Genomic DNA, 12,378 nt, shown 5'->3' with positions numbered 1-12,378 from the left:
AAAGTATGTCATCCTGGGTCTCAAAAGAAGCGTATTCTCATAAAGATTTTAGAAAACATAAATATTTTACCTTAAAATATATTGACAATATATGTAAAAAAATGCTAAAGACTCTTAAAAAAATTGTAACTAAATGTTTTTTTAGCAATAATACAAAAAGTACATATTTTTATTTCAAACGAATTACATTTTTAAAATCTCTATGAAAATACCATAAAAAATATGATAATACCATAAAATAGCACCAGAAATTTTTTATTGTTGTTGACCTGTGAAATCGTCTCTTTGATGCCAAAATGATCTCTATTTAATGCCCAAATTTACCTAACTGAATATGTTAGGCACTTAATATAAATAATTTTAAACTGACGATTGTGAAACATTTAACGAAAAAGAGTCTATAGTAAAACTTTTACCTTCTCATTAAAATAATATTTGTTTGCAAAGCAGTTGAGAACTAGTAAAACGGGTAATGGGGAGCTAGGCATGTAAAATAAATTGAATTGATCTGTTTCTCTGCAATTTTCAAATTTCAGTTTGCATGTAAATGTTTTTTTAATAAGAAAGAAAATTGTCTCTTTAATGTGTGTTTAACGCGCAGTCTTATTTAATTACCTAAAACATAAGTATCTCTATCACGACGTGTGCCCAACAAATTTCCGACAGTGTTTTGATGTCTTTAGAAATTTCAAAAAGCGTTTAAAAAAATTCTCTATCTTTCGTTTGTTATAGTATACAATATCTTTATATATATGTAATGTATATAATATCTATAGGCCTTTAGAAATGTTTTTCTTTGTTTTCTAGAAAATTGGATTTGAACCCAAGCGAAGCACTTCAACTGCTTTGGCATATTGTATCATCTTTCAACACTGCCTAATAAACAGAAGACTTATAGAACTTTATAAAACGGCATATAAATGCTATAAAACAAAGAGATATTGCCGCTATGAAATTTTTAAGTAAAAGTTAATCTGTAAAATTTTATATAATCTACTTTATAACAATACTGATTACTAATTAAAGAACTTGAAGATTACATGTTAGATAGACTTTCGTTCCCATAGATAAAATACAAATCATTACAGATTGTGGTTCCAAAATAAAGGTAAATACACTACTGTCCATAACAATTCGAATGGTTATATTTTTTGATATAAGATATCAAAGCCTAATTATCTATTGGGAGAAAAACTGAAAACAATATCTACCTGCATTATATGTTGTCTTCCTATTTATTAGGTTTGCAAATAAAATTAGTATAGATTAGTTAGATTAATTTGTAGTTTACTTGCCTATTAATCACCCTTAGCAACAATAACCGCCATATATATTCTTGGCATTCTACTTAACGATTTATACAATTAGTCAATTTTATGTCACTAACTAATAAGTTTTTTCGAAAAAAAAAAAATACACCACATGTATTAACTTTAAATCAATTTATTTATAAATAATAGCAAAGCAAAATATAAATAAATAAAGATTTATTAAAACAAATTTAAAATTACATGTTCTAAAGGACATACAGGTCCAATAAATAGACACTGACAATATGCCCTTAAATAAGAAAACAAAATACATAGGAACAAATATAGTTTAAAATAGACACATTCAAGATTTCATTCATTTACTTTTTAGGGACAATGTTTATTAAAATTGCACGATTTTATTTTATTTTCAAAAATACAAATGTTATCACCATACAGCTTCTGTTGTCAGATTATTCCAGATATTTACAACTCGTTGAGAAAAACAATATTTGCGAATGTCGAGTTGACATCGTTGCTTGCGAATGCTACAAGTATGACCACGGGTATATTTATTATTGTTAATTTCGAAAAAACAAGTTTTTATCTATGCAAACCAAATTATGCATAATTTTGAAACATATAACTAAATCATGTTTTAAACGTCTGAGCTCCAGAGAATCCAAACCAAGCAGCTGTAAACGGCTAGAATAGCTTAAACAACTAATATTAGCAATTTTTTTGTCAATCGTTTTTGAATATTTTCAATAGATTTAATTAACATAGTTTGGTGTTGCGACCGAACTGGAGAGCAATATTCAATAATTGGTCTTATATAAGTGGAAAATGCACGTACTAATATAATAGGATTGCAAGTTTTAAAGCATTTCAAGATTAGGTATGCTATAGTATTTGCTACATGAATGACTCTGGCAATGTGTTTTTTGTAGTTTTGGCGGGAGTCCATAATTACTCCAAGATCTTTTGGGTTAGATGACCAATCTAGAATACAATCACCTAACTTGTAATTAAAACTAATACTATGCAATGGAGAAAGTGCGATTCTGTGTGCAAAACATTTCTTGCTGGCAATTGGGAATTGCCAAGTATGGCTGGTAGAGCACATAATTTTTCGAGTTAAACATGAAAAATAACTTAAACATGAAAAATATTCATCATAAGATAATAAAGGTAAAATAACAATAACAAAAAAAAAAAAAGTAAAATGTTTCTTTTTATTAAAAATGCAATTCTTTTAATTATAAACATTAATGTTTTCACGAACAGATAAGGACAGATCGGTTAACATAAACAGTGAACAATTGATTTTTTTACGAATTTATTGTAAGTACTTTACCCCCGAATTTAGTGATTATTGTTGATAAATTTGAAAATTGTTCACTGTAATTTAAAGTATTCCCAAAAGCTTAACTGGGAATAAAAATTTATTTTGACATATTGATAATCATAAACACCGTCACAGCAGCAAATCATTTTAATATTGGCCGTGGTGTACTTGATTGACGGGGTTAGGGGATGGTGGCATATCATAGTTGATTTTAATTAAAAAACGGCTAAAATAAATCATCGTTTTATTTACACATTAATCAAGTACACCTCCGCCTTAATATTTTGCTTGTTCTACTGGCTATAATTTTGATGGTGTTTAGTGTAGAAACACAATCTTTTCAACAAAAATTTTTTAAAAACATAACTGAATATTAAAAAAAAAAAAGAAACGACATTTGAAATTGAAAAAAACTGAAAAAAAAGTAAATGTTAATTTTTTATAAAGGAAATTTAAAAGATTCTTTTAAAGTAAATTTAACTTAATAAAATCTAACCTGAATATCAACGACCCCAGACAATAACACTGTACTAAATAGTTAGATTCATAAGAAATACGATTGAATACCTGATATCTGACATAAAATTGTTTAAAACCAACAAAAATAAATAAAAAACAACTTACTTATATTTAAAATAAGGTCATCTTTAACCTCTTAAATTAACAGCCTGACAAGATTTAATACATCACCTACTAAACAGAATGTTTCATTAAGTAAAACTTTAAAAATAAAACTTTAGTAACTTCAAAAACGGATTAAAAAATACATACTACTTATAAATAAAAGTGTATATATTTTTTATATTGCGGTTTTTTATAAATAAAAGTATATTTAGTAATTATATAATATATGATAATAATAATAAAAGATTCTAAAAATGTACTTCTTTTGGTTTGTATAACCTTACCGCGTGCATCATGCCTCGTGCATTATCAGTTAATAACGGTTCGAGTTGACTCTTCTAATATTATACGGTTATATTACTATTTTGATAGTTATCTAAATTCTGTCATTGCACAGTGGGCCAGTAGGTGGACAAAATGGGAAAAATTTTAGTTGTCTAATCTTGAAAACCTATTTAATTTTAGTATCTACATATATTAGGAGAAATCTATTGATAATTTATTTATATTAAATCCCTTAGTTACCAGGACTCTAAGCATTTGAATAACGAGATAAAATAAAAAAAAAAAAAAATTATATATAAGTAATTAACGGTGACATCAATGTTGTGTTATATTTCAATTACATCTACGTTTTTGAAACAAAAAATTAGTACATGTTGTTCTAGAGTATTTAGAGATAAGAAAAACCAATGTGTGAAATAAATTTGTCATAGCATGTTATCTCAGTTATACTTTGAATTTCACAGATTAAAAAAAAAAATTTCTTAAGAAACTTATTTTTTGCCGCACAATAACTAATAATTACCACAATTTGCCATGTGTTGTCTTATATTTATTTGAGCTATATGATGCTTCAATCGAGTTTTAATTGATTGCTCGTCCCCTTAAATCCCCGTTCAGATTTTATGTATGTTTTAACTTGGTTGCTATGGTACTAAATTTTGCATAGCAACAACTCATTTTTACATTAACGTTGTTTTAACAGTATTTTACTTGCGCTTAATACACAATATTGGGGGTATGTATTAAAATGAGATTCAGAATTCTTATGAGGTTAACTTTTTTTGGTTACTATGGATACCTTACTTTGCATAACATAGCAACAACATATTTTCGGTAGTTGTTAGTAATTTAATTACTAACACTGACAGTAATTTAATTACTTTTAATTTTAATTACTAAAACTTGTAGTAACTTAATTACTAACAAGTATTAGTAGTCCAGGCGGCATATATATTATAACATTTTACTTTTAAATACAAAATACTTGTTACAATAATTATTTAGATATGGTTTTGTTAAACTTAGACATTCATAATTTTCTCCAAAAAAACAATCTTAGTATTTCAAAACAAAATATTACTGAAGATATATTAAAATTTATTCAGCCAAAATTTGCTGATTTTTAAGACGTTGATTTTAGACATGCTGTTCAACGATTTGTTTACTTGTATAAAAAAAAGTGGAAATCTGCAAACTATACTGTGAAAAATTTTGAAAAGAAGTTTGTGAACTGGCTTAATGAATATTTAATTGTCAGAAAAAAAGACAATGAACCAACTGCAAGTAGACGTGGTCGAAAACCAGTTGCATTTGATAATAGTTCTAATAAAACTAAAAAACGGCGTGTATCTTGTTAAATTGAATCTCATTCATCCAATGAATTATTTTTTTCTGCTAATAAAAAATTTAGAGATGAATCTGTTGTTATTGCTGCCAAGAATGTTTTAAATATATCAAATACAGATAAAGCAACTAAATATTCAGCAGACAAAGCACTGGCTTTAATAATTGATGCAAGTCTGACAAAAGCTTCCTATCAATTGATTTGAGGCGGAGCCTTGGAGAAAGAATATAACATCTACCCCGCTTACAATGATGTCAGAGATGCAAAATTGAAATGTTATCCTGCAAACATAACAGTGGAGGACTATTCAGCTTCAGTTCCTTTAAAAGATTTAATGACTCATACATTGCAAAGAATCTGTGCAGTTCAGGAACCTGTGCTAAGGCACTTGATATTGAACGACAAAGCAATAAAAACAATGACACTAACGTGTAAGGCTGGTTTTGATGGTGCTACTGGCCAAAGCATTTATAAACAAGTTTTATCAGAACCCGACATTAACAGAGATTTAAAGCGCGAAGAATCATTATTTATTACTTGTCTTGTCCCATTGGATTTGACTGGATTTAACAACAGCAACGAAAAGGTGCCTATTTGGAGAAATCAAAAGTCGTCCTCCACAGCCTATTGTAGACCCATAAGATTTGCATACAAAATGGAATCCAAGGAATCTGTGATTGAAGAAGATCAGTACATTAAAAGTGAGATAGAAAGCTTGGGTATGATTTTATTAGAGTTTTGCGGATCTTCTATTGAAGTGAATTGTATTATTGAACTTACAATGATTAATGGGAAGGTTCAAACAATATTATCTGAAAAAAATAACTCATACCAATGCTGTTCAGTGTGTGGTGTCTCTCCAAAAAATATGAATAGTCTTGATATCCTTAATATAGATTATACTAACAGAGAGTTCAAATATGGTCTTTCCAGTCTTCATGCAGGGATTCGATTTTTTGAGATGTTATTGCACATTGCATATAAAAAAGAAACAAGAAAGTGGCAAGCAAGATCTAAAGAACACAAAGAAAAGGCATCTGTAGCTAAACAAAAGATTCAGACTGATTTTATGAACAAAATGGGACTTGTTGTTGATTTCCCTAAAAGTGGTGGTTCTGGAACAAGTAATGATGGCAATACCTCAAGGCGTGCTTTTGCAGCATATGAACAAACAGCTGAAATTCTGGGTATTGACCAAAACCTTATATTCAGATTTTACATTATCTTGGTAACGCTCTCTTCAGGATATGAAATAGACTGCTTAAAGTTCAAGGATTATTGTTTTGACACTTTTAGACTATATGTGTCCCTTTATCCATGGTATTACATGGTTCAATCAGTTCACAAAGTATTGATACATGGACATGACATAATTAAAAGCCTTACATTACCCATCGGACTTATGTCAGAGGAAGCTCAAGAGGCTAGAAATAAAAACTTTAAATCTTATCGCGAAAATTTCAGCCGAAAAACATCCAGAAAAGCAACAAATACTGATCTTATCAATAGACTCCTAGTTTCCAGTGATCCTGTTATTTCATCATTGCGTAAATCAACATCACACCAAACAAATCATAAAGCATTTCCTTCAGATGTTTTACAATTACTTAAACAATCTTCAAACGATATTATTGTTTTATAATTTTTTGATGTAATTTAAAATTGATAACGTTTTCTTGCACTATTTTTTGCTTTTATTATTCCTAAAACATTATTTACCTAAATACTCAATTTTTATTCAATATAGGTGGGTCAAAAATCCGATAAGATATTCAAATATCAATTTACCACTTTGTAACTAAGGAAAGTATCCGGTAACTAAGCAATATAAGTATCCATAACAACTAAATTTAAAAAATTATCACTTTTGTAAGAAGTGTGATCTCATATTGGTACTCATGCCAAATTTAGTGAATATAGCACTTATAAAATATCTGCAGATAACAAAAGTAGGTTGTTGCTAAGCAAAATAAAGGTATCCATAGCAACGAAATAAAAAAATATTACCTTCATAAAAAGCGCAGACATCATATTAGTACTCATACTAATTTTAGTGAATATAGCTCTAATATTAAATTAGTTATGAATTTTGTCCAGTAAAAGTGCATTCTGGCCCACTGTGCATTGTTGAGCACTCGGTTTTCAATGTTTAACGGAGGCGTTGTAAAATAGTTAAGAAACTTTAAATTTCTTTATTATCCTAATATTATGTAACTTTAACTTTTTATTATTTTTAAAAATAATTAAGTTGATAAAAATGATTTATTTAAATATAAAATTAAAATTTTAATCATGTTCTTATAAAAACATTTTATTTTAATCCCCTTACTGCGTTCGAAAAAAGTTTAGTTCGCAGCTACTCAGGCATGGAACAAACAAACTCGTAAAAAAAAGGCGATAGTTTTAAACAAATCCGATTGGTTGTTAGTGGCAAACCGAACAACTTTTTACTTATTAGTATTTAATTTATGCAAACAAAGAATTCGAAAATAATAACAAAACAACCAAAGCGTCTGTTATGACAGTTTTGCAGGAGATATATGAATGTAATTACAAAAATATCTTGAAGTGCTTGTTTGACAATATTTATGAAACTAATTACAATTTAATACATTTGTGTTGGTATATTTAAAAAAAATATGTTTCTTTTAAAAGCAGTTGGATTCCAACTGTTGGAATGAATTATAAAATTGTAAAATTGAATGAATTGAAACATTGAATGAACTATTGAATTGTAAAATATATATATTTTTTTGCAATGAGCCACGGCTATCTAAAACACAGGCCTATTAATCGTGCAAACCGTAAAAATAACTGGAGGCCGATTAACTCACTAATATTTGCCGATGGTTAAATATAGTTGCTTAAAATTGGAAGAAGAAAAAATATTTATTGAGACTTATTATGCCTTTAAAGTGTTGTGTTGCGAATTGCTCTACTAATTATTTAACAGATAAAAAAAGTGTGCTGTTTACAGATTACCAAAAGATCCAGAAGATCGTAGAAAGTGGCTATCTGCTATTCCAAGAAGCAACATTCCTGATAGCAAATACACTGTTGTATGTTTTGAACACTGGCCTATAAATTTCAAAAAAATAAATGTTTATGGCAAGGAAAGACCCTCTTCTCCACCTTCTATTTTTAATTGTGTTAAGTCCAGCCTTGTACCAACTGCACCTCCAAAGTCAAGAATTACAACTTCATCAACTTCTGGTGCAAGAAGTGTACAAGCTGATCAACTTGAAACTTTTAAAGCGATGGACTCTTTGAATTTCAATGATGCGATTATTCATTACCAAAAAAAAATCCCAAAAGATTTATTAAAGTGTATAGTTGTCTACAAATGTGATGAAAAAATTTGTTTTCAATCAACTGAATTTTACTGTGGTTTACCAAAGTAAGATAAGCTTTCTTTAAATTATTATAAATTTATAAAAAAAAATTTAATTAATTGTTACTGATTTTCTTATTTGATTTTTTATAGGTTCATACTAAATCTTTCTTCTAAATTAAAATATGAGACGTATCATTGTGGATGCTTATGCTATGTAACAAGTTTGTCAAAAAATCATGTAACTATTTTAGACAAATGGTCGAATTTGGCTGAAGCTATAAGATATTTGACTAATATTGAGTTATCGATAAAAAAACAAGTTATTGTAGAAAGTTTATCTTCTATGAAAGTCTTAAGTATTGGAGATCTTACTGTATTCTTCAAACACTATTGTTCGAGCTTTTGAATATTTTTCTGTTTCAAGAGCACTTTATAAGCGAATTCGCAATGATTATCAGCTTCCCAGTGTTTCTACTCTACTAAAATTGACATCAAAAGCTTCAAAATTAAACAATGATGAATTTATTTTGCATGTTTTTTGCAAACTTACTAACCGACAACGACAGTGCATTTTAATAGTTGATGAAGTATATGTTAAAGCTTCATTAACTTATCACGGTGGAGAACTTTTTGGGAAATCTGTTAATCAACCAGACAAATTAGCAAAAACAATGTTAGCTGTTATGATTAAATGTCTTTTTGGTGGACCCACTTTTATAGTATGCATGATTCCAGTATGTTGTCTTGATTCAGATTTTCAGTATGAAGTAGTTGATTCTATACTTGGATCAATTTCAAATGCAAATGGAAGTTGTGTTGCGATTATATGTGACAATAATAAAGTCAATGTAAAGTTTTTCTCTCTCTCTTTGAAACTTTAGAAGAGAAACCATGGCTGACTAAAAATAACATTTTTTTACTTTACGATTATGTTCATATATGGAAAAACATAAGAAATAATTGGATTACTGAAAAAACACAAGAAATTCAATTTAAGGATGATGATGATAATTTAGTTGCAAGGTGGAGTGATCTTAAGAACCTTTACAACTTAGAAAGTAAGACACTTGTGACTCTTTCACGTTTAAATACAGCTTCTATCTTTCCAAAACCTGTTGAGCGACAAAATGTTTCTTTGTGTTTGAGAGTTTTTTGTGATGAAACTTTTTCTGCCTTATCAACACATCCTAAAATAGACCAAACCAATGTTAAAGGAACTGTTGTATTTCTAAAAATGTTTATAGACGCATGGAAAATTATTAATGTTCACAAACTGGGTGATGATAAAAGGTTAAGAGACCCATTGCGCTCTGTCATAAATTCGACTGATGATCTTCGTCTGCAACAGATACTTTCATTATCACAAATCTGTGAAGATATGGATTGCCATAATAGAAAAAATAGAATTAAAACATTGACTGTTGAAACATCTAAAGCGATAGTCCATACCTTAAAAGGACTAGTTGAGTTAGCAAAATATTTGTTAAGTACATCACATGAATTTGTAAAACTTGGTGACTTTACATCTGACCCTATTGAAAAGGCATTTAGTAAGTTACGTCAAGGTGCTGGTGGTGCTTATTTTATTTCGGTTCAACAAGTTTTAGAAAAAACTAAAATTGAGCACTCAAAACTACTTTTACAATATGATTCAGACTTTCGTGAGCTTTATGTTGGTCATACTTGCATGAACTGTCAGAGGCAACTAACACAAAAGGAAAGTGAAATATTTGATTCTTTGAAAATAGTAGAGTCTAGTTTAACTGACTCTGTTAAAATGGCTTTAGTATACATTGCTGGTTACCTTCAATTTAAGATTGGTTATGAAGATCTTGACACTGATACATATTCATATTGTAATGAGTATGGTGCTTATCTCTTAGACTTAAATAGAGGTGGTTTAACAAAGCCAACTGACATTTTAAGTCAATTTACTTTCTTTTGTTATATACTTTTTATTGCACTGGATATGACTTTGCCAGTTTGTTTGCATTCCTTATCATACTACTTTCAATCAATCAACAATTTTTTTTTTGGTTATTTTAAGAATAATAAGTGTATGAAAAAAGTTGTAAAATTTGTATAATAATATAATAAGTGTATGAAATAATAAGTGTATGAAAAAAATTGTATAATAATAAGTGTATGAAATGTATAATAGTAAGTGTATGAAATAATAATAAGTGTATGAATAATAAGTGTATGAAAAAAATTGTAAAATAATAAGTGTTTGAAAAAATTTGTAAAATTTTGTCAAATATTTTTTTAAATAATTATTCAAAGCTAAACACTCCACGCTCTTACAAGGAGCCAGCTCAAAAAATTTCAAAACTGAGTGATTAAATTAAAACTTGTGTTGTTTTTGTTGTTTGACTTATATAAAACTCTTTTGAATAAATTATGTTTCATTGAAATTTGGTAATATTTTTTCTTCAATAAATATAAAATAAGTATGCCTTTAGTAGACAAATTAGATAACAATTGTAATTTGTTAAAATAATTTTATAAATCAAAGTAAAGCCTAAATTAAATTTTTACTAATCGGCCTCCAGTTATTTTTACGGTTTGCACGATTAATAGGCCTGTGTTTTAGATAGCCGTGCAATGAGCTTACAACAAAAAGTATTCATCTTAATACATTACTGAAGCCATAATTGCTATTTGTATTGACTTAGTGCTCAAAGATTTAATTGTTTTCATAACAATAAGTTAAAAGTAACTTACGTTACTTTTAAATTATTGTTATAAAAATAAAAGAAACCAAATGTCAATTAAAGTTTACTACTTATATAAAAACAAAACGAGTTTGTAAAATTAAAGGATTTTGATAACGGAAAAAAAACACATTAACCGAACACGGAAACGAAAACGGAAAAAAACACATTAACGGAATAAAAACACATTAACGGAATAAAAACACATTAACGGAATAAAAACTCATTAACGGAAAAAACACAAAAAACTAACAGCTCTATTTGTGTTAATAAGGTATGCTTCATCAAGAAGAAAATTCTTATATGTTAACAATAGGTTTAATTGGAAATTTGGAAAAAAGTTTTGATTCATTGTGTAAAATGACTAAAAGATATGCCAACGTGGTGGCGCCTGGAAGCTGTAGTAAAACTGGTAAAGTCAATCTGGGAATTTTTAAATTTATATCATTTAACGAAGCTTATCCTATATTGCTCTGTAGATATGGCGATCTAAACTGCAGTGTTGAAGATTTTTTAGAAACTCTTGCCAAGAAAAATCTTCTGTGTTACGCCTGGGGTGTTACTAGACATTACAACAATTGTTTCTTTGAGTTTGTCGTGAGCAATCCGAGTAAAATAAATGATTTTCTTGAAACAGAAATAGTTATCAAAAATGTTACATTATCAATTACCCAGAAGTTTATTCGAAGTGTCCATGTTTTAGTTCAAAATATACCTATCGGCCTGTTAGTTAATAGAGGTTCGACTGCCTTAGCTACGTTAGGAAAATATCTCGCTGCTAGGAGAGGTGTTTTTGAATCCTTCAGTTGTCAAAAAGTAAATATTCATGGTAAAAGTATGTTTACTGGAAAAGTTATTATTGTTATCAAGAATTGGCAAAACCCCCACCTTAATCCGTTACCAAGATACCAAAACATTGATGGACACACGTTGAGGTATAGGCACAACGGGCAACCGCAATCATACCAACAATCTGAAAATTCAACCACACCGACAAATGTTGAGGTTTCAGAAAAAGTCTCTATTGAAATAAGTATACCATCGAATAAAGAACAAACATTGACAAGTGCACAAACCGAAATTGTGGAGACCGACATTGAAGTCAACGAAACTACAAACGTAATTGATAAACAATAAAAGGAGGAAAGCAAGGAAACAAAAATATCGTGAAAAAAAGGGCAAATAATAAGGCAGAATACTCTTTCAATCCTAAAAAAAGCAGCAGTGAATGGTCATGCGGAATTGAAACTGAAGAAACAAATATCTTGGTATTGGTTGGAAAAAATAAGATGGATACAGACGGTGTTATTATAGACGACCAAGAATTAATTCTTAACTTTGAAGGTTACAATTGTTATTTTTATTTTTTTTTTATAAAAAATTATTATTTACAATTTTATAAAATTGCACTAACTCAGGTTATAATAATAATAAGGTTTTACATTATATAAGTTTTACAACTGTTCATATATAAATAT

The 12,378-nt window shown here is 28.6% G+C and overlaps 1 protein-coding gene and 1 long non-coding RNA gene across 2 annotated transcripts; one reads left to right on the top strand and one right to left on the bottom strand.

Moving 5' to 3' along the window:
- Nucleotides 1-1,470: 1,470 nt before the first annotated feature.
- Nucleotides 1,471-7,042, bottom strand: LOC136090539 (uncharacterized). The gene is made up of 3 exons (XR_010643477.1): nt 6,860-7,042; nt 3,095-3,172; nt 1,471-2,252 (listed from the first exon to the last, which is right to left on the bottom strand). It is a non-coding gene; the product is annotated as an uncharacterized LOC136090539 (long non-coding RNA).
- A 614-nt stretch (nt 7,043-7,656) lies between these two features.
- LOC136090766 (uncharacterized) lies at nt 7,657-10,378 on the top strand. The gene is made up of 2 exons (XM_065817663.1): nt 7,657-8,249; nt 8,337-10,378. The coding sequence occupies exon 2, from the start codon at nt 9,421-9,423 to the stop codon at nt 10,270-10,272; it is 852 nt and encodes a 283-aa protein (XP_065673735.1). The 5' UTR covers nt 7,657-8,249; nt 8,337-9,420; the 3' UTR covers nt 10,273-10,378.
- The last annotated feature ends 2,000 nt before the right edge of the window (nt 10,379-12,378 follow it).

The sequence above is a fragment of the Hydra vulgaris genome, chromosome 14 (genome assembly GCF_038396675.1).
Source record: "Hydra vulgaris chromosome 14, alternate assembly HydraT2T_AEP".
Taxonomy (NCBI): Eukaryota; Metazoa; Cnidaria; class Hydrozoa; order Anthoathecata; family Hydridae; genus Hydra; species Hydra vulgaris.
The sequence above is the reverse complement of the archived record's forward strand: the minus strand, read 5'-3'. Positions and strand labels throughout refer to the sequence as shown.